Source organism: Sus scrofa, chromosome 4 (assembly GCF_054392235.1).
Source record: "Sus scrofa isolate SSC_HxYL_T2T_F1_AM1 chromosome 4, Sscrofa_HxYL_maternal_Yorkshire_Landrace_v2.0, whole genome shotgun sequence".
In the NCBI taxonomy this organism is placed as follows: domain Eukaryota; kingdom Metazoa; phylum Chordata; class Mammalia; order Artiodactyla; family Suidae; genus Sus; species Sus scrofa.
In genome coordinates, this window is record NC_139386.1 from 111,768,710 (window position 1) to 111,792,151 (window position 23,442).

Sequence of the window (23,442 nt, forward strand, 5' to 3'; positions counted from 1 at the left end):
ATGAGTTAAGGGGACACTAAGAGCGCAAAAGGGAAACCTTTTACTTTTAGAATCAAGGTGTCATTACATATGTTCTATACCTTTAAAAGCATCAAGATAAAAAAATTAACTGCATCCCACAAAATTTGAATAAATTCACTCAGGAGACAATTTCTCAAAGTTGGGATATTTATCTCTCCAAGTCTAAGGAAGAGATACTAGCAGAGTTGCAATAGTGTTAGGGATGAGTATGTCAGTCCAGTATAGATGCTGCATTTTAAGTCCACTGAATCATGACCAAGAAAGCTCTCATGGTCAAAGCAAATACCATTTTCTAGGACAAAATATGTTGATTTTCAACAGTATTTCAGAGAACGTGAGCACTACTGAGCATCCAAGCTGCTCTGCTTTTACCTGTGTAAGAACTCCCGACTGTATCTGTAGTGGCTGAGCAGCTGGTGCCTGGGGTACAATTGGCACAGCATTATCCATCCTCACAGGGAATCCAGAGTGCTTTGTTGTTGCCTGTAGTCCAGCTGGAAAAAGCAGCATCAGTTACATTGCTTTGCTAGGTCCAGGATACTGTTTATTTGGGGGCTTTCTGGTTTGTTTTTAGCTTTGTTGTTCAAATAATCCACCCCCGAGGTTTTAGTTCTATGTCCTTAAGACCAAAGAGTTTCACAGAAGTCTGGGGAGTTAAGAAGAGGGAGATTTGATTCCCTGCAGGTTAGTTAATGGAAAGATGCTTGATACAGGGAAGGTTGGATTCAGGAAATTCTAAAAAAATTTTTTTCATCTGACAAAGCTTAAAATATAATACTCATCTTACTCCCATTAACAAACAGTACAGGCAAAAATAAACAAGAAATTTTCAGTTAGTAATTTACATTCACCTTTTAATTCATTAGAGGGGGGACAAAAGCGTAAACATTTAAAAATGTAATTTATTAAAAGCGAGGACTTTTAATTATTTATAACTTTTGGTTAATTATAAGAAAAATTATGAAAATCTCAATATTTATTATTATTTAGTTGCCCTTTTGTTTAGAATATTTTAAAGGGATGTTTTACTCAACCCCTCAAAAACATATAACATAACTCAAAAATTAGTCATATACTTTATCTTTAACCAGTATGTGAACTGAAGGAATTATGTCTAGAATAAAAATATTTTAAAAGCAGATCCTGTAGTTTTTAGAAACACCTTTTTATACTTATTTTAGAAATCTGATCTTGTCACTGACAGCTTTCTAAGAAGACTCTTTTGCAGCTAATGGAAAGCTAGGAAAATCAAGAACTTTTTGCTGCCTTTAAAAGAGTGACCATGTCTCTCTCTCTTTTTTTTTTTTTTTTGCTCTTCAGGGCCACACCCACAGCATATGTAAGTTCCCAAGCTAGGGGCTGAATTGGAGCTACAACTGCCAGCCTATGCCACAGCTCACAGCAACATGGGATCCCCAACCCACTGATGGAGGCCAGAGATCAAACCCTCGTGCTCCTGGATATTAGTCGGATTTGTTTCCACTGAACCACAAAGGGAACTCCCACGTCTTACCATTTTTTATTCATTATCCTCTGAGCACAAATGCTGAATAAATTTTCCTACGGTTGGGAGGATCTCATTCTGGGGAAAAGAAGGGCTCAAGATAGTTCTCCCTTTTGCTAAGGCTTGAGAAGACAGCCTTCAAAAAGCCTTCTTTTAAACCTACCTATCAAAGCTTTCAGTGTAGAAAATTTAAATCTCTATTATGCCTCTAATCACTAATGCCTACAGTTTTCTTAAGTGAGGATATATCCTTTTTTTTTTTTTTTTTCCTCTGTCTTTTTGTCTTTTCTAGGGCCATACCTGCAGCATATGGAGGTTCCCAGGCTAGGGGTCTAATAGGAGCTATAGCTGCTGGCCTTCGCCAGAGCCACAGCAATGCCAGATCTGAGCTGCGTCTGTGACCTACACCACAGCTCACAGCAACGCCAGATCCTTAACCCACTGAGCAAGGTCTGGGATTGAACCTGCAACCTTGAGGTTCCTAGTCGGATTCGTTAACCACTGAGCTACAATGGGAACTCCAAGGATATATCCATTTTAATTAGAATATCCTTCAGTGACATTTTCTAGGCTATCGCCAACTAATTTCTCCAAAAATTACTATGGAGATATTAAATGAGCATAACTCATAAATTCTAATATTGTGTTCAACAAGTCCTCCAATTTCCCATTTCAGTAATTTAAATAATTCAGTAACTAATTTTCACATAGGAAGACTTAATCAAGAAATGTACAAAGTAAGAGAGACTAGTAGAATTAAAAGACTCTAGTAATAACTTTTTAAAAAATGCTACTTACATAAATAGGTAACATATTCATAGAAAAAAAAATGTACCAGCCATTCTTCCAAAGCAATACTATCAAAAAGCTAAGTGACATCAAAATTCTTGTTTCTATGCCCATGGCTAACTACAAGACAGTATTACTGTAACAGCTTCCTACATATTAGTAGGAACTGAGGAGGCAAAACCTTAGGAAGAAATGTTCGCTATAAAAGTTCATCGTTATGTCCCAGGATGATGAAGTAAAAGAGGACAAAATTACAGAATAATAGTTGTTCAACTGGAACAGTACAGAAAGTAGTATTTATATTACTGACCTACAAAATGACTCTAAATAAGTATGAGATTGCCAAAGTAATTTAGGCTAAACCACAGCAAATCAAGACAGTTTAAAATTAGCTTCTTCAGGGAACCCCAAGTGGAAACTAAGAATTAAACAAAGGCAACATAGGAGTTCCCTTCGTGACTCAGTGGTTTAACGAACCCAACTAGGATCCATGAGGATGCAGGTTCGATCCCTGGCCTTTCTCAGTGGGTTAAGGAACCGGCATTGCCATGGTATAGATCGCAGACACGGCTGGGATCTGGTGTTGCTGTGGCTGTGGCATTGGGCAGTGGCTACAGCTCTGATTCGAAACTCCTAGCTTGGGAACCTCCATATGCCTTAGGTGTGGCCCTAAAATAGCAAAAATAAAATAAATAAATAAATACATAAATAAATAAGGCAATATTTTGGACAGGTTCTCCCTGAACTAAATAGGACTAAAGTTTTGTTTTAATTTGTTTTGTTGAACATAACTAAATTAAAAAGCATTGCAATGAGTGTGGCCAAAAACGCAAAAACAAAATAGAACTAAACAAAAAATCCAAACCCAACAAACAAACAAAAAAACAAACATATGGAAAGAAGAATGAAACTGTCTAATGGATGAGGGACTATTCTCCTCTAAGTGTAGGACCTTGTACTGTAAAACAGCAGATGGTGAAAGAAAAGCACGCAGCCCGGAATAGAGGACTATTGGGCAGAAACCAGCATATGCCTGTGGCTGGCAAATCAACTGACAACTCTTCACAGCTATTTGAGTTTTAATATAGAATAATACTTCAAAATATATAAGCTATGGACCCCACTGTCTGGGTTCAAACTGTGGTTCTACCACTAACTAGTCATAAAAATTGGGGGCAGATGAAGGAAAAACTGAATGATCAATTTTCTCATCTATAAATTGGGCATAATGACATTACCCACTTCCCAGGGTTATGAGGATGAATACATGTAAGTACTGAGAACATTATCTAACATGTAGTAATACATATCAGTTTTCATCACTGTCATCAATTTATTTATTTATTTATTTATTTTGGTCTTTTTGCCTTTTCTAGGGCTGTTCCTGCAGCATGTGGAGGTTCCCAGGCTAGGGGTCGAATCCGAGCTATAGCCACCGGCCTACGCCAGAGCCACAGCAACGCCAGATCCGAGCCACGTCTGCTACCTACACCACAGCTCACAGCAACGCCAGATCCTTAACCCACTGAGCAAGGCCAGGGATCAAACTCGCAACCTCATGGCTCATAGTTGGATTTGTTAACCACTGAGCCACGATGGGAACTCCACTGTCATCAATTTAATTAATTAATTTATTTTTTTGTCTTTTCTAGGGCCGCACCTGAGGCATATGGAGGTTCCCAGGCTAGGGGTCTAATCGGAGCTGTAGCTGCCGGCCTATACCAGAGCCACAGAAATGTGGGATCCGAGCCGTGTCTGTGACCTACACCACAACTGATGGCAACGCCGGATCCTTAACCCACCGAGCAAGGCCAGGGATTGAACCTGCAGCCTCATGGTTCCTAGTTGGATTCGTTAACCACCGAGCCACAACAGGAACTCCCATCAATTTAATTTAAAAATTCTCTTTAATTTGGAAATTTAAAAATTTGCTCTATAGCTAGCTCCTCAGGTTATTCAGACTTCCTAAATAGCAAAAAAAATTCCCAAAGCTTATACTTACCTAATTATACCAAAAGGGTTGTTAAAACCACTTTCCTCTCTACCTCTTCAGTTTACATTTTTTATTAAAGGAACTATAAAGTTCTTTTGCCTGATCTTTTTTTTTTTTTTTTTTTTTTTTGGTCTTTTTTAGGGCTGCACTCACAGCATATGGAAGTTCAGGGGCTGAATCAGAGCTAAACTACAGCCACAGCCAACTTGGAATCAGAGCTGCATTTGTGACCTACACCACAGCTCACAGCAACGCTGGATCCTTAACCCACTGAGCAAGGCCAGGGTTTGAACATGCAACCTCATGGTTACTAATTGGATTTGTTACCACTGAGCCATGACGGGAACTCCTGCCTCATCTCTTAAATATCATGAGAAGAAGGAGAAAACTTCAGAGTCCCACATTTGAAAACTGTTCCAATGAAACTCACTTTGGGAAAGGTGAGGGAAATGGGGGGTGGCTATTTGCTTAGTTCAGTAGAAGAATACTCAACACATGACAACCCAAAGTATAGAATTTACTATAATGAACACAAAAAAACAATTTGGTAAATTAGGCTAAATTTGCATTTACGGGTTTTGAATCTGCTCCTCCGCTCTCCCTGTAGTTTCTCCCTGGTTTACATGGCTATCGCTCTCCTGTCCTCCCGGTAATCTCTCAGTCTCCCCTAGCCCCTCTTTTCCTTCTGCTTGCTCCAACTCTGTCAGAAACCAAACAAACAAAAGAGTCACAGTCAATAAGTAACTGAAGTAAAAAGATAAAAATGCTAACTGCTTCTACATAAACTGCTATGAGAAGCCTGAGTCTTGGTTTATTCCCAGAGGGCACCAACACTGACTTGTCATTAGAAAAGTCAAGGTGTCGTCAGAATACATCCTTAAAAAAAATTATTTAACTTTTTAAATGGCTCACCAGATCAATAAACAAGGAACAATAATGAGAAAATGAGGAAGGATGGGAATGTAAAAATTAAAATCTTATTGTAACACATCAGGTCAGAGCCCCCTGCAGCTATTCTGTTCCTCGGTTGACAGGAGTTTGCAGGAACAATGTAAAATTCACAAGCTGAAGGAGATAATCCTTTTTTTTTTTTTTTGTCTTTTTGCCATGTCTTGGGCCGCTCCCATGGCATATGGAGTTTCCCAGGCTAGGGGTCTAAACGGAGCTGTAGCCGCCGGCCTACGCTAGAGCCACAGCAACGTGGGATCTGAGCTGCATCCGCAACCTACACCACAGTTCACGGCAACGCCGGATCGTTAACCCACTGAGCAAGGCCAGGGACTGAACCCGCAACCTCGTGGTTCCTAGCTGGATTCTTGTTAATCACTGCGCCACGACGGGAACTCCTGAAGGAGATAATCTTAATGCCTTCCCCACACAAATACCTCAGCTTGTAGAATTTTTCAATTCAATAATGATCTGGGGGCAGAGCCTCCTTGCCTGCCCACTTGCATCTCTCACAAGCGTCCTAGCTTAATAAATCTATTTCTTGCCTATCAAATAAATAAATAAACAAATAAATAAATAATGATCTTTACTTCTGAATGTAATCGAAGAGGTTTCTACATTCTTAAACATGATTTTTACATTTTTGAATAAAGTTACCTTTTATTTGGCATGTCAAGTTACCTTTTATTTGTAGTTTTATTTTACAAAGGAAATAAGATCCAATATATGGCAGTTCTGTTTACAAGTTTTTTTAAGATGTATATACTCTGCTATTAAAAGATACATGTTTGTGCTAGATATAGGACACTGGTACAAGACCTCTGCAGGCAAGAAAACTGGTATTAGGCAGTTCAAATAAGGAAATATTAACTGAACTCCTACGTGTCAAACAGTACCATAACTAGATAAATAACCAATGTAAAAAAGGTAAACCAACTTTGTTAATTTCAGTTATCCTCATAATCAGAGACTGAGTTTAAATGTGTCAAAGATCAAAACTAAACAACTAGATAACCTAATTAGGATCTGCCTAAAGGAGGTATGCCTGATAATTCACCATATATGATATAGGAGTTTCCCCACTTACTTTGAAAAGCAGGTGGACATACTATAAACGTTTGCTGAAATGGATCTGTCTGAGTGCAAATCTGGGTGGTTCCAGGCTGCAAGGAAACACCCTGCTGGGCAACTCCAGGGACTGGTGCTGCAGATGATGGGTACAAAGCCGACTGGTAGTTTAGCAGTGAGACATCTGAATTAGCCAGAGAAAGAGTAGCAGCTGCTGCAGTAGAACTGGATGCTAGAACACTGGCCTAAAAACAAAAGGATTATAACTGTATACTGGCATAAACTTTTTTTTTTTTTTCCAGTTGTACCTGTGGCATATGTAACCCAGGTTAGGGGTCAAATAGGAGCTGCAGCTGTCAGGCTATGCCACAGCCACAGCAACACTGGATCCAAGCTGCATCTGGACCCATGCCCCAGCTTGTGGCAATGCCAGATCCTTAATCCACTGAGTGAGGCCAGGGATCAAACCTGCCATCCTCACAGACACACCGTGTTGGGTTTTTAACCCACTGAGCCACAACGGAACTCTGGTATAATCTTTTTTTTTTTTTTGTCTTTTTTGTTGTTGTTGTTGCTATTTCTTGGGCCGCTCCCGCGGCATATGGAGGTTCCCAGGCTAGGGGTCCAGTCGGAGCTGTAGCCACCGGCCTACGCCAGAGCCACAGCAACTCGGGATCCGAGCCGCGTCTGCGACCTACACCACAGCTCACGGCAACGCCGGATCCTTAACCCACTGAGCAAGGCCAGGGACCGAACCCGCAACCTCATGGTTCCTAGTCGGATTCGTTAACCACTGCGCCACAATGGGAACTCCTGGTATAATCATTTTTACATGCATAGAATCTATCCAGAAAAAGAACAAAGTTCTTTCAAATAAATAGAGTCATTTGGTTAAAGTCAATACAATCAACAGCAGTACAAATGGCAAGTTCTACTTATTTGACAATGCTAAGACTATGAGGGTGTGCGTGGATTAGGCCTTTGTGCTTAATTTTTATCAGCAAATGACTGGTAGGTATTATCAGTCTGAAAATTCTTACAAAGCAAGACAACCAAAGCACAGACTGGTTTCTTTACTTCACCTTGTGCTCTTATAGTTTCTACCCAACTTAGGTTTGAGTTAAAATCATTTACCTGATTGTGCACTGTATTGAGTTGGTTGCTAAAACTCATGGTTAGATTTGTGCTTGTATTTGGAGCAACATGTGTAGTGAAGGGACTCTTGATCTGACTCACTGTATCATACATGTGAACCCTCCGCTTGCAGATCTCCATGTTCTGAAAACATGACTTAACACTGAAAAAAGATATTAAAAATTCACTGAAATAAATGCTGAGATTTAACAGGCAGCAAATACAAATCAACATTTCCCTCCCCCTAAGTACTTTCAGAGAAAATGAATCAAAAGTTTTTATAACCATAAAGAGGAAAAATACATGCCTAATTTTTATTCTATTTTATTTCATTTATTTTTTTATCTTTTTGCCTTTTCTAGGGCTGTTCCCGAGGCATATGGAGGTTCCCAGGCTAGGGGTCAAATCGGAGCTGTAGCAACCAGCCTACGCCACAGCCACAGCAACGCGGGATCCAGGCCACATCTGCGACCCACACCACAGCTCATGGCAACACTGGATCCTTAACCCACTGAGCAAGGGCAGGGATCGAACCTGCAACCTCATGGTTCCTAGTCAGACTGGTTAACCACTGCGCCACGAAGGGAACTCCATGCCTAATTTTTAATCTCATGATTTTTCAATAAGAAAACCATAAGTGAGCCAAATATCCAAGTACCAAAGCCAATGCTCATGTGATACTTCCATTTAGCTGTAAGATGGTAACAGAGAACCATATCATGGCAAGATGCCCCAGATCATACTATACTCACTGATTGCTATGTGGAAAATCCAGAAGGTGAGTCATTGTTACAAACTGATGGTTAAGAGTTTTCAGAGGAGTAATTCTCTTATCTGCATCAATTGTTAGCATTTTTTTTAAAAGATCAATGTATTCTCTTCGATCCGCCTTCTCTGCCAACATGTCTGTTCCCTCTAAGTCTGTGGACATATTCACCTTCCAAAGAAAATTTAAAATTATTATACTTCATCATTTAACCTACCATGTTGACATTTAACATCTGCACTATGTATACGTATTTTTATAGAGAGAATATTGATGTGTATATGTGTGTGTGTATATGTGTGTGTGAGTATCTCTCAAGAGAAAAAGCTGAAGAAATTTTTTCACAAATGTAAGCTCTTCTTATACTGTCTAACTAAAATCTTCAATTTGGTACAGTTTTTTAATAGAATAAAGTTGAATAAACTCTTTTCCCTAAAAAATCGGGACCAAAGAAGTTAAGCAAAAGGGATTGCAAAAAAAAAGTGATTGCTATTACTTAAGTTTCTATTACTGAGAAGATTAAATGACTTAGTACATGTTTAAACAAAGTTTGGAACAAAAGCATTAAATAAATTTTAGCTCTTTTGTAAGTATTTAGTAGAGAAAATGGACAGTAAACAATATTTCAAAATATTGAAATGTAAGCAAAAAAAGCAAAGGAGAAATACATAATTCTAAAAATAAACTTTGCTATCCTTTTAACACAAGGCAGAATATTAATGTTTATTTTTCTATAAAAAATGAAAGCATATACTAGAAGATAACAATTTGAACCTCCCCTCAATATAACCAATGGAAGTGTATCTCTGATTAAAGAGATACATAAATGTCTGGCTTTCTGAAACTTTTCATACTCACCTGAGCCATGTCATCTAAACAATTAAAAATGTACTTTCGAGCTTCTTTTGATTTGATTCCAGTCTCCAATTCATGTTCTTCAGGTGTCTATAAAACACAGATTTTTTTAAAAAATTCCATCTGTATGCTAATTATCATATTTTATTCTAAATTAAAGCCAGATTACAAAGAAACAAGTGTTGTCACCCTGCCAACAAGATCACAAACATAAAAGTAATTTACAACCAAAAAAATCTTTCGGTAGAGAGATGAGGTCTTGACACCTGGCCACCCTTTGAACAGTGATAAAATAAATATGCAAGCAGTGATGCAGCACAGTTCCTAAAGAATGTCAATTAAGAAGAGACATTACCATTTTTCTCTAAAAGCTACCTTCAAATGAAACAATATTTCAAATGCTAACTATTCAATAGATTCAGAGGCCAAGAGTCACAGAGTTAATCAAATTACTCAGACACCTCTCAAGTAACAGAAGTAGGCTCAAAAGTAAAAAAGGAAATATTTGTTTCAAGAAAATATGCAGGGTCTTAATGTGGGGCAGTTATCAAATAATGTTGTTTTGTCATATTTATTGAGAATTCTCTAAAAAAAGGCCACTACTAAATCACTCTAGTTCTTCCTATCACTCAACGGTAAGCACTACTCGCCATACCCCCGTCTCAGTTGCTGACTGAAATATATAAAATAACCGCAGTCAAATGGACTGGAGTTTAATGTTTTGTTGTTTTAACCAAAGTTAGGGCCAAATGAGTACAACGAAATAATTTTGAGAAGTATTTCCTCCTGCAAACACACCTTCCCACTGCATCCCCCCCAACCCCCTCCCAACCTCTGCCCTCCTCTACCTCAAGAATAACTAAACTTTGTATTTAAATTGGGATTAAGAAGTACAGGAATGAATAGTAGAGTAGGGGAGTCAGACCTTAAGCCTCCACAGTGGGTACCCCAAATTAGGATCTCTGTTGAAAAACCTGGTTGTTTTCGTTCCGGCACTGAGAAGATATTCAGCTGGCAGGCCTTGTGTTTGTGAAATGTAACGAATCTGAAATGTCAAGACCATCAACAAACATTGATTTGGAGTGAAAAGGGAAATTATTTAAAACTTCTACACTAAAACATTATTAGCTCTAGCCAAAAAAAGAAAGGTATGCAAAGAAATTAACTGTTTGATCAATATAAACAAAATTTATCTGTTAATACATACATATGCTAACCCACTCAGACCATTCCAAATATTTATTCAGTAACTTCCTTGTTACTATACCTGACATTTACGAGGAAAACTCAGTCTTGAAAATGTTCTGTGTGACTTTTTTTGGTTTTTTTTGTAGACTTCTGATACAGAGTTTAGAAAACTTTTAAGAGATTTCTAGGACAGAGCAGAATAGTTTCCAACAAACTATATCATGGATTACCAAGGGTTTGTCTGCTTGTTGATACATCACCAGATTTAAAAGATTAGAAACAAATTTTCATAAGCCTTTTTCTTCCTTGGCTACTCTAGCTCTTATCAACTGCCCCTACCCTAAACTGCCATTGAACTTATCTCTCATCCCATAAAATTAATCGCTTAATTTAGTTTCTCTGTCCCTACATCAGTAAAGGAGGTATGATGTTCATTCATTCAAAATTTACCAAACACTTACTTTGAACTAGACCAACAGTGCTCAAAGTGTGGTCTAAGGGAACCCTTGGGGTTCTCTAAGAAACAAACTATTTTCATAATAATACTAAGAAGTTATTTGTCTTCTTCATCTCTTTCTCATGGATGTACATACAGTAGAGATTTCCAGAGGTGATATGTAATGTCTTTGCTCCAATGACTAAAAAGACATGTACCTGCATATTCTTGTGTTTTCTCAGTTTTATTGTTCACACTTTTATTTGTTTTCACAATTCTCCCTACTCAAAAAAGCAATATGCTTTTTTCCTAACCTACTGAAACAATACAAGAGGTCATTTCTTTTACCATCCCCCCTCCATATATGAATGGCTATATTTAACAAAGAACTTAAAAAGAAACTTGTAAGCAAGGAGATCTTACTTCCCACTTCTCCCAAAAAACTTGCTGTAATTTCTAATGCAATATATATTAATAGATATAAGCTATATAAGAGTCCTCAACAGTTTTTTAAGAGTGTAAAACACAGGTCAGCAAACTATGGCCTACAGACCAAATCTGGCCTGTTGCTACAAGACTATTTTAGACAACAGTAGGATATTACTATAAATCTGTGGGAGCTGCATAGCTGAAAACCAAAATATAGCACTAGCAAAATAGAAAAAAAAAATGTAATGTGGATAAGAACATTTAAGAGTCTCATGCTCTACCAACTGAGCTAGACGGACACATAAGAACATTTTAAATGTGAACTTCTGCATACAAAAAGGGTGAAATATTTAAAATCCAGGATAAAATCTGTACAATGAAATTATTATGCTGGTATTTTTTGTTTTGTTTTATTTTTTAGGGCTGCACCTGTGGCAAATGGAAGTTTCCAGGCTAGGGGTTGAATCAGAACTATAGCTGATGGCTATGCCACAGCTACTGCAACACTGGATCTGAGCTGCCTCTGCAACCTACACTGCAGCTCACAGCAACACCAGATCCTTAAAGCACTGAGCAAGGACAGGGATCATAAATGCATCCTCATGGATACTAGTTGGATTTGTTACCACTGAGCCACCATGGGAACTCCCATGCTGATACTTTAAATGATAGGGTAGAAATACATTTATTGACATGTAAAGAAAGATATTTCATAACATACTAAGTGAAAAAGCAGATTCAAATTAAATATAACCTCACTTAAAAAATTACTATATTTTACTGATTCTAAGAGGCACATTTTTTCATATTAACATCTTAAAATCAAGATATGACTTACAACTGATGGCCATGATAAATCACGGTTTTAGTGGCAGCACTCTTTCTTAGAGGTACAGAAAAATGGTGCATCTTTTAATCAATGATGTCTTAGATTTGATGAAACACAGTATACAGGTTCCTCTCTATCTGTAAGGTTATATTTGAAACTATAGGTAGCATGTATTCATTCATTCTTTCAATAAGTACTTACTGAGTCAGGCAGTGGTGATTTTTAAGATAGACATGGTTCCTGCTCTCACAGACCTTGCAGTCAAGTGAGGGAAAAGAAACTGAATGCATAATTTGAATTGAATAGACATTCTAAAGAAAAATAGGCTTCTACAAAAATACATAATGAAGGAACTTGATCTAGACTGGGAACTGGTGAGGAAAAGGTCCTTGAAGAAGTGACACTATAGCTAATAAATGAGTAGGGACTGACTAACTGAAATGAATGGGTGGTGGAGAAGCATTCCAGAAGAAAACAGTTTGTGTGAGGGCCTGTGCTGGAAGGAAACATTCTTACCCAGGATTGAAATGATGCCAGTAGGGCTAGGGTAAGAAAAGTAAGAAGAAATGGTTTAAGGTCAAATCTAGAGAGAAGAAAGGGGAGGGACAACCCATGTTTAGGGCTCAAAGGCCATATTAATTAAGGATCTCGCCCGTCAGGCTAGGTGATGGAAAATCATGGAAGAACAGGGGAATGGCACGATCAAATCTGTGCTCTGAAAAATCACTCTGGAAAAAAGATTGGAGGGAGGTCAGAGTAGATAAAAGGAGACTGTCTAGTAGCCCAAGTAATGATGAAGAGAGCCAAGACTAGGGTAACAGCACGGGAAAGAATGAGTAGACTCAAGAGGCACTAGGACATAAATGGTCAGGAGACACATGCATGCACATGCATGTACACAGTAAAACTACATTTTCCTTCAGAGAACTTATCTCAATTGCACTGTACAATTATTTGTGTGATTATTTAATGTCTGGTTCCCATTACCAACTATAGCCTCCAGAGGGCAAGTTTTATTCAGTCCTATATCCCTAATATCCAGAGTTATCTGGGACACAAAGTAGGTACTCAACAAACACATGAAGAAAATTAACAAATTAAATATATAAATATATACAAAATATACCAAAACATTAATAGGTTACCTTTGAGGAACAGAACTACTAAAGGTTGAAATTTTTGTCTCTTGGCTTATTGTACCTTTTCCAATTTTTCTACAATGATGCACTTATAAAGTTAAAACATTAAAAATTCTAATATTATAGAATGAGTTTCACTGTGAAAGTATAATGGGAAGATATCATACAGATACTGCTTTTCACATAGCTTAAAATAAAGCGACAACAAAAGTCCCACATTTATGCAAACAAAATATTATTGTCCCTTGTTTTAAATAATTAAAATGTTTGCAACAAAGTTGAAGCCATTAACTAACATCTAGAGAGGGCACAGACATTTCACTTCAAGACTCACAAACATCTGCTATAAAATCTAAATCATAGCCTTTATGAAACAACCACAGCTGATAGCATACTTAATAGTTAAATACTACTTTCCCCCAAAATCAGAAACGAGACAAGGATATCCACTCTTACTACTTCTATTCAACACTGCACCAGTGTGGTTCAATTAAAAGTAGTTAGGAAGTTCCCGTCGTGGCTCAGTGATTAACGAATCTGACTAGGAACCATGAGGTTTCAGGTTCGATCCCTCACCTTGCTCAGTGGGTTAAGGATCCAGTGTTGCCGTGAGCTGTGATGTAGGCTGCAGAAGTGGCTGGGATCCTGCATTGCTGTGGCTGTGGTGTAGGCCAGTGGCTACAGCTCCAATTTGACCCCTAGCCTGGGAACCTCCATATGCCATGGGAGCGGTCCAAGAAATGGCAAAAAGACAAAAAAAAATTTTTTTAATAAAATTTTTTAAAAAAGTAGTTAGGCACAGGAAAAGGAATCCAATTGGAAAGGAAGATGTAAAATTATCTTTTTTTTAGATAACATGATCTTGTTAAAAACTGTAAGAAATTCATCATAAAAACTATTAGAACTAGGGAGTTCCCTGCGTGGCTCAGCAGTTACCAAACCCCCGAGAGGATCCATGAGGATGTGGGTTCCATCCCTGGCCTCATTCAGTGGGTTAAGGATTTGACGTTGCCTTGAGATATGGTATAGGTCACAGATGCGGCTCAGATCCTGCATTGCTATGGCTATCTATGGCTGTGGCTGTGGCTGTAGCCGTAGCTATAATGGTGGCCAGCAGCTGTAGCTCCAATTCGACCCCTAGCCTGGGAACTTCCACATGCCCCAGGTGCGCCCCCCGCCCCCCCTTAAAATTAGAACTAGAGTTCTACTAGAAAACTAAGAAGAGTTCAACAAGGTTGCAGAATACAAGATCAATTACAAAACTCACTGCATTTCTATGTGCTAGCAATTAACAGAAAATGAAATTAAGAAAATAATTCCATTCCCTATAGATCTAAAACACAGAATAGTTAAAAATAAATTTAACAAAAAAAGTGTAAAACTTGGACTCTGACAATTATAAAACACTTGTAAAGAAAACCCAAATAAATCTGATCATGTTTAAAGATCAGAAGACAATATTAAGACAGCGATTATTTCCTAAAGCAATTTACAGATTCAAGCAATCCCTACTAAAAAAAAAAAAAAAAAAAAAAAATTATTATTATTTTTTTTTGCAGAAATAGAAAAATCCAACCTTAAAATGAATATGGAATCTCAAGGGACCCTGAATAGCCAGAACAATCTTGAAAAAGAATGAAGTTAGAAGACTCACAATTCCTGGAGTTCCCGTCATGGCTCAGTGGTTAACGAATCCAACCAGGAACCATGAGGTTTCGGGTTCGATCCCTGGCCTTGTTGCTCAGTGGGTTAAGGATCTGGTGTTGCTGTGAGCTGTGGTGTAGGCTGCAGACGTGGCTCGGATCCCGCGTTGCTGTGGCTCTGGTATAGGCCGGTGGCTACAGATCTGATTAGATCCCTAGTCTGGGAACCACCATATGCCACAGAAGCAGCCCTAGAAATACCAAAAAAACAAAAAAACAAAAAAAGGAAGACACAATTCCTGGTTTCAAAACTGAAAGCCACCTAACAGAGAAAGACAAGTATCATGTGATATCATTGCTAGCGGAATCTGAAAAAATGACACAAATGAACTTACTTAGAGACTCACAGACATACAAGACAAAGACATACAAGACAAAGAAAGGGAGGGGAGAGGATAAATTAGGAGTTTGGGATTAACATATTTAACTATTACATATAAAAAGGATAAATAACAAGAATCTACCCTATACAATGGAAAAGAATCTGAAAAAGAATATACATCTGATTCACTTTGCTGTGTACCTGAAACTAACACAACATTGTAAATCAACTATACCTCAATTAAAAAAGAAAAGAGGAGTTCCTGTTGAGGCTCAGTGGTAACAAACCCAACTAGTATCCATGATTCTTGGCCCTGCTCAACAGGTTAAGGGTCTGGCATTGCTGTGAGATGAGGTGTAGGTAGCAGATATGGCTTGAATCTGGCATGGCTGTGTTGTAGGCTGGCAGCTGAAGCTCCAATTTGATCCCTAACCTGGGACTTCCATATGCCATGGTGCGGCCCTAAAAAAAAAGACGACCAAAAAAAAAAAAACCAAAAAACCCCTGCTCAGCTCTAAGACCAAAGATCCTGCTATAGGAATCTATTTGTATAAGCAAAGATGCATCAGGATAAACTATCCCAATTCTTGCTCTACAGAAGCAACATCCTATTTATTCATGATTCAGCATGGGAAAAACAACTTTCTCCTACCAGCTACAGTTTCGCATCTATGCAGCAGGCAAAAATTCTCAAAACTATCAGTTTCTTTATAAGGTAAGCCCCCATTGTATCTTACCTTCTAAATCTTACTTTATTTGGTTCCACTTCCTAGGAATATTTACAATTCAATCTGTTTACTAAGGTTGGAAATGCCACAAAACGGTTGACCTAGGAATGGCACACTGGAGGCTATAATTGCTCAGAGCAAGGTTTCTTAATCAAGGGGTTCATTCTCTAACTTTGTATATAAAACATTGTGCACTTATTTTTCTGAGAAGATCCATAGCTTCAACAGATTCTCAAAAGAATTTAAAACCCAGAAAGGGCGTTCCCCTTGTGGTGCATTGGAAATAAATCTGACTAGGAATCATGAGGTTGTGGGCTCGATCCCTGGCCTTGCTCAGTGGGTTAAGGATTCGGCATTGCCATGAGCTGTGATGTGAGTAACAGAATCGGCTCAGATCTGGTATTGCTGTGGCTGTGGTGGAGGCCGGCAACTGTAGCTCCGACTGGACCCCTAGCCTGGGAATCTCCATATGCCTCAGGTACGGCCCTAAAAAACAAAGCAAAAACAAAAAAACAAAACAAAAAAATTCATTTATCAAAAAAACCTCAAAATACAAAACAAAACAAAAAAACCTCATGTACCTACTATGTGCCAGATACAATGTCAGTAGCTTGGATATACTGCTAGAATCAAACAGTCTCTGCCCTCAAAGAGCTTATAGCATAGTAGTTAAAACTGTTTTTTGATGGGTTGTTGTTGCTGTTGTTGTTTTAAAGAATAAGAAATGTAAGAATTCACAATATACTTCCATGACAAAACTTTTCCCCTTAGAACTAGCTTCTTAGGAAAGTATAGCATATCTTCTAAAGTATGTCTGTTTTGAAACATAGATAATATATTATAGTATTTTTCAACTCATACGATTTCTATGATATGACATAAATCCTATGATATGATATAAACCTTATGTTATAGAGACCTAATCCACACCATAGCTTCTGGGGCCCAAGGTGTTTTAGTATGCAGAGAGTAATAATTACTTCATTGTGTGTCATGTATAAAAGGAAATAACAGCTCTGAATGAGCCAAAGTTTGTTCTTAAAATTCCAGCTTCACATCCTTGCATTACTCTCCTATCTTAACTCACAAGACACATTCGTTAAGCAAAGTTAAATCTCTAAAAAACTATTACAGATTTGGAACAGTAGCAACCTAAAGTAATATAAAATAAAATCTTTAAGTGCAGAATTGCAAATATAACTTCAGAATAAGAAGCAGGGGGAGTTTCGGTGGTGGCTCAGCAGTTAACAAACCCAACTAGGATCCATGAAGATGCGGGTTCAATCTGTGGCCTCGATCAGTGGGTTAAGGGTCCAGCATTGCCATGAGCCGTGGTCAAGGTCGCAGACGAAGCTCAGATCCCGAGCTGCTGTGGCTGTGGTATAGGCAGGCAGCTGTAGTTCCTATTCAACCCCTAGCTTAGGAACTTCCATATGCCACAGGTGCAGCCCTGGGAAAAAAAAAAAAAAGACAAAAAACACTCTTACCTGATCATATTCTGAAGCACCAGGATAAAGAGGCCATCCCAGGAACAGCTCAGCTATCACACAGCCCAATGACCACATATCAATAGCTTCACAAAATGGTAATCCAAGAATTATTTCAGGGGCTCTAGCAAAATCAAAAATAGTATATTAAAATAATAAACATTATTTTGGGAAATTAACTATGTTTACCAAGTTGTGCTTTAGTATCAGGTAAAAGTACACTGATTTAATGAAATGGAAAGGATCTTTGGTATAAAATCTGGAAATTGAAACTCCCAGTTGTGTTTTGAAATTCAGAATGTTTTGAATTTCAGAAAGATACTACCATGTATAAACTACCCACTGTGTAATAACCCCAATGAAGTATATAGGGAAGCACCCTATAAATAAACATATTAATATTTCTGCAACAAAACATGAGCAATCACACCAAGCCAAACAAATACTTTTAAAAGCCTTACACTGATTCAAGTCAGGTCTTGCCAAGAAATAGTTTATATCAAACTTAGAAAAAGATTTTTAGTTTTGAGAGCTTTCGGAATTTTAAAATTATGGATTTAATTTTTAAATTAAGGGATTATGGATTTATTCTTTTTATTTTTAGCATCTTTTAGTTATAGACAAATTAAATGACCTGATCAGTAACTACCCCTTTAGGATAAAAATGCCTTCAGTAGAGACATAGTGGTTCAAATTCTAGTCCATTATTTAACAGCTGTAGGCAATTAATCTTTTGATGCCCCAGGTTCCTCATTCATAAAATGGAGATGACTACCTACTACATAGAGCCATGGTAAGATTTAAATAAATTAATTAAAAATAGGAGTTCCCATCATGGCTCAGTGCAAACGAATGTGACTAGTATCCGTGAACACACAGGTTCGATCCCGTGCCTCACTCAGTGGGTTAAGGAGCTGGCGTTGCCATGAGCTGTGGTGTAGGTCATAGACACAGCTCAAATCTGGTGGTGCTGTGGCTGTAGAGTAGGCAGGCCTCTACAGCTCTGACTGGGTTCCTAGCTGGGGAACCTCCATGTGCTGTGTGTACGGCCCTGAAAAGACCAAAAAAAAAAAAAAAAAAAAAAAGTTAAAAATAGTAAAGATGATGATGATGATGATGTTGTTTAAATATGAACACTCTTGACCAGTGCCTGGCACACAGTAGAAGCACTATGTATGTGTTAGATAAAACAATGACTATTATTTTTAAAACTTTGAAAAATAAATAAATAAATACACAAGGAGTTCCCGTCATGGCTCAGTGGTTAACGAACCCGACTAGGAACCATGAGGTTACGGGTTTGATCCCCGGCCTCGCTCAGTGGGTTAAGGACCCAGTGTTGCTCTGAACTGTGCTGTAGGTAGCAGACACGGCTCAGACCCCTGTGGCTGTGGCTGTGGCGTAGGTGGCAGCTGTGGCTCCGATTCAACCCCTAGCCTGGGAACCTCCGTATGCCGAGGCAAATTATCCCCATTTAGAGAGAAGAAACAGAGGCAAACAGATTAAGAAATGTGCCCAAAATCACATAGTTAATAGTGGCAGAGCTAGAATTTGAATCCTGGCAGTCTGGCTCTGAAGTTGAGTAAATTATACTGTCTCTAAATAAGTAAAATACATACCCATCTATGCACATCTATTTGGCAGGGTGGTACATAACGGTACTTTTTAATTGTGACTAAAATTAAGAGATAAGTGGGTTCAAAAGAGGGATGATAATAATAGGTAACAATATTCATAAAAATAGATGATATGTATATAGTGCTTACTATGGGCCAGGCACTATTCTAAGTTCTTTATAAATGTGGAGTTCACGTAATACTTACAACAACTTTTTTTTTTTTGGCTTTTCTGGGACCACACCTGAGGCATGTGGAGATTCCCAAGCTAGGGGTTGAATCGGAGCTGTGGCTGCCGGCCTGAGCCAGAGCCACAGTAATTAGGGATCCGAGCTGCATCTACGACCTCCACCACAGCTCACGGCAACGCCGGGTCCTTAACCCACTGATCGAGGCCAGGGATCGAACCCACATCCTCACGGTTCCTAGTTGGGATTTGTTAACCACTGAGCCACAACGGGAACTCCAATCCCTACAACAATTCTTGAAAGCAGGTATTATCATTGCTAAGTCATCAACTATAAGATGCACTTTTTTTTTCACATTTTAACACCTCTGAAATTAAGACGATTCCTGCAAATGGTTTAATGGCAGTGCCTTCACTTTCTTATTGGTACATAAAAAACAGTTCATCTTAAGGACACTCCAGATCTAGATCCTTCATTTAAAAAGAGCTAAATGGAAAAGCAGATCTCTCCATTAGGAACCATCTAATAGGCTGTGTCTCCTCATGGAGTGCCTAGGTTTCCAAACTTTATTTTCAAGCAATACATGCTTATTGTTGCTTTGTGTGTATGTGGGGGAAGAAGAAGGGACAAAGATTGAGTGGGGAGGGTATAAAGTTATCTCCCTAAATAAGAATATCCTCCCTGAGTAATTTTCTAAGTAGCCCTTAGAAAATAGAGTAAATTAGAGAACTTCATAGGGTTTAGAAGCTTTCTTGATCCTTGCACAGAAATAGCAGAAGATCCAAGCCTGCTGATACTGAACACTACTTGACAGCTAAGGATAGAACCACTAATACCATTAGGTCTTATACTATTTGATGAGACCTGTGGTTTTATTAGCCAAAGAAAACAACCTTTAAAAGTGATAATCCCATTGCAGGTGGCTAGAGCCCCATATTACTGATGGAATCGCAAAGTTCAATTAAATACAACCACTGTGGCATGTTTGGTAGCATGAATAAACGAGAGTACAAGAGTACACAGAAACATAAAAGCCTTTCCAAAATTGAAAAGGAACAAAATCTTTACTTTCACTGAGCAGAATCGTTAATTTCTAAGTTTATGGCAGTGCCAAAAATAGCTGGCAGGGAGAACACAAATGGCTTTGTGCCAAAATAAAAACTGGGCTTAGAACATTCCTAAACATCAACTGAAGAACAGCATATTGATTTTGCCATCCCCACTATACCAGGAAGACATTTTAGAATCCAAAAGGTAGGTCATAGGAAGGGGCCAGGCCACCCAGTAACTTTCTTTTAAAAGGCAGCCCTAAGATGTGATAACTGTTAGGCTTCTAGAGCTTGAAGTTTCAGGGAAATTAAGAAAAACACTAACTCCAGCCCCCAAGCCCTATTAAACAAAAAGAAAACTCTGAAGGTTGGCTGGAATCAGTTTTTCCATTTGGTCTTGCCCTGCTTCTGGAGTAACAAAAGCCACTAAGGACTTTGAGCAAAAGCTCACTCAAAACAGTAACTCTACCACATCTACCATCCGAAAAGATAAGTACAAAGGGAAAAAAATGAAAGCAGTAAAAACAAAATAAACTAAGGTTTATTGAGGATTTTTTTTTTTTACTATCATTAGAGCCTAAAAATGTTAGACTTACCTAAACTCTAAGAAGAAAAGACTGAAGCTATCTTCTTTTACTGCACAGAAAGTAATGAGGATTTTTTACTATCATTAGAGCCTAAAAATGTTAATGAGGATTTTTTACTATCATTAGAGCCTAAAAATGTTAGACTTACCTAAACTCTAAGAAGCAAAAAGACTGAAGTTATCTTCTTTTACTGCACAGAAAGGAATCATTTAGATTCACCTCTAAAGACAATGTTTCAGACTCTGAATTCAGATTAAAATTCTTGATAATATTTTCATTACTATATCATCTTTCCCCTTGGCCTCCACTATTTCTCAATGCTTCAATATAAACACTGAAATTCTGGTTTTACTTCATCTATCTATAAAGTTACTCTTTCAGGTCTTTTTCCAGTTCTGACATTCTAAAAACCAGGCAGTAAAAAAGATTACTAGTGAAGTATAGGAAAGAGGAAAACAAAACTAGCAGCCTTCATTTTGGTAGAAGAATGGCATTAATTATACTTTGGACATGGTGGCTCTCCTCTATGAAGACATCTCTCATCCTTAAAGAACAATTACTAAACAGGCTCTAATTACTGTAACCAGGTGGTAGAAATAGCAATCCCCGCCTTTTGATTTCCCAATTTCAAACTCCTTTAAATTGAAAAAGTTCACCTTAAGTTATAAAGCATTATTTCACTGGAACCCAGAGCAAGCTGAGGTTGGTATCACTTAACAGCACAAATCATTCTCTGCTCATTTTCATGAATATTCTTGTTTCTTCCTACCCTTCTCAGAGGCATCATACCAGAAAAGAGATGTTACATGAAGTCTAACTTCCTGCATCTGTGGCTTAGGTGTAACTGGTTTCAGTGTCAGATGAAACTGGATTGATTGTCTGTCTAGGATAAACTAAAAATACGCTTTTCTTATCCAGAAGGTCCAGATAAGAAATGTCCTTCCATACATAACAAAGTGCTCTTTCAAGATTTTAAGTATGGCAAAGCTTTGCGCCTAAAATTCAAGCCCCAAAGACACCAACTTTTCTTGGAATTAGTCTACATTTACATTTACAGTGGGCTAGGAAATAAAGCACTTTACTTCTACTACCTGAGTCATTTAGCCATGTCCATGGTGGACAGAGACAGGGTGGCGGTAAAAGCTTATGTCAACTGATAGAACTCTGGCACGTTATCAACAAGATAAAGCAATGTAAACTAAAAAGGAGGATAAGAGGAAAGCTGGCTCTAGAGCCAGAATGCTTCACTGACCAAAGGATTTCAGAGAGGTTTTCTGAAAGACAACTGGGTGAGGACTTAATGGACTCCAATAAAGCAACAACGCAACACAAAGAGGACCACTGTGGATAAAACTAATGATAAAGAAGGAATGCCTGAGCTGCTGTTCCATTTGCCTAAGGCTCTAGCATTAAAGTGATACAAGAGAATACTCATGTTATTTATTTTTTTCTTATTAGGGCCACACCTGCAGCATATGGAAGTTCCTAGGGTAGTGGTCAAATTGGGGCTGCAGCTGCCGGCCTTCGCCACAGCCACAGCAATGCCAGATCCGAGCCACATCTGCAGCCTACACTGCAGCTCAAGACTACACCAGACCCTTTAACCTGCTGACTGAGGCCAGGGATCGAACCTATATCTTCACGGATACTAGCTGGGTTCTTAACCCACTGAGCCACAAAGGGAACTGCAATGCTCAAGTTAAATCCTAAATGTAGTCAAGCCCTGGATACTGAATCTCAATATGCACAGTAATTACGCAATGATACACAGAATGAACTCCTGTTTTTAAGGGGTAAACTCAGTTCCATTTAAAATTATAGTTGGGGAGTTCCCATGGTGGCTCAGCGGTAATGAACCCAAGACTGGTATCCATGGGGATGTAGGTTCAGTAGTCTCAATTGGTGGGTTAAGGATGCCGTTGAGCCATGGTGTAGGTCGCAGACGCGGCTTGGATCCAGCGTTGCTATGGCTGTGGTATAGGCCAGCAGCTGTAGCTCTGATTCGATCCCTAGCCTGGGAACCTCCATATGCCTCAGGTATGGCCCTAAAAAAAACAAAAAAAAAAATAAAAATTAAAATAGAAAAATAAAATTACACTTGGCCCTCTGGATCTGCAGGTACAAAACCTGTGGATGCAGAAGAACAACTATACTGCTGTACTACAGCTTTTTTTTTTTTTTTTTTTTTTGGCTGCCCCCGTGGTATATGGAAGTTCCCCAGCCAAGGATCTAATCAGGATCGAATCCATGCCACAACTACAGCAACACCAGATCCTTAACCCACTGTTCCAGGTTGGGGACCGAATGCGCACCACTGCAGAGACAACTGCCAGAATCCCAACCGGCCACGCCACAATGGGAACTCTTTTATCATTTTTAATAAGAGACTTGAGCATCTGTGGATTTCACGTGAGGGGGCCTAAAGAATTTATCCCCAGTGGATAACAAAGGATAACTGTATTCCTACAGTGAACAACTAAATGCAATGGACTTATAGGAAGCTTTGTTGAAGTTGGTGGATTTAAAATTTTGAAAAACATATTTTCTATAAAAATAAAACAGAACCAAATTACTCAAATGGCAGCTTAAATTAAAAGGATAAGGAAAGTAGCAAAGAACAGCAACCTAACACTGAAAATTATTCAAATAAATTACATATTAGA

The 23,442-nt window shown here is 38.4% G+C and overlaps 1 protein-coding gene across 12 annotated transcripts in view; it reads right to left on the minus strand.

Annotated features, from left to right (window-relative positions):
* The window catches only part of HIPK1 (homeodomain interacting protein kinase 1), a 56,471-nt gene that overhangs the window by 16,492 nt on the left and 16,537 nt on the right, over nucleotides 1-23,442 (minus strand). For all 12 annotated transcript variants that reach the window (XM_085023529.1, XM_085023528.1, XM_085023526.1 and 9 more), the window contains exons 3-9: nucleotides 17,340-17,463; nucleotides 10,004-10,123; nucleotides 9,082-9,168; nucleotides 8,210-8,394; nucleotides 7,458-7,620; nucleotides 6,343-6,568; nucleotides 394-515 (exon numbers count right to left, since the gene is read on the minus strand). In XM_085023529.1, the coding sequence (XP_084879655.1) occupies nucleotides 394-515; nucleotides 6,343-6,568; nucleotides 7,458-7,620; nucleotides 8,210-8,394; nucleotides 9,082-9,168; nucleotides 10,004-10,123; nucleotides 17,340-17,463 (1,027 nt within the window). The remainder of the gene's footprint in view (nucleotides 1-393; nucleotides 516-6,342; nucleotides 6,569-7,457; nucleotides 7,621-8,209; nucleotides 8,395-9,081; nucleotides 9,169-10,003; nucleotides 10,124-17,339; nucleotides 17,464-23,442) is intronic.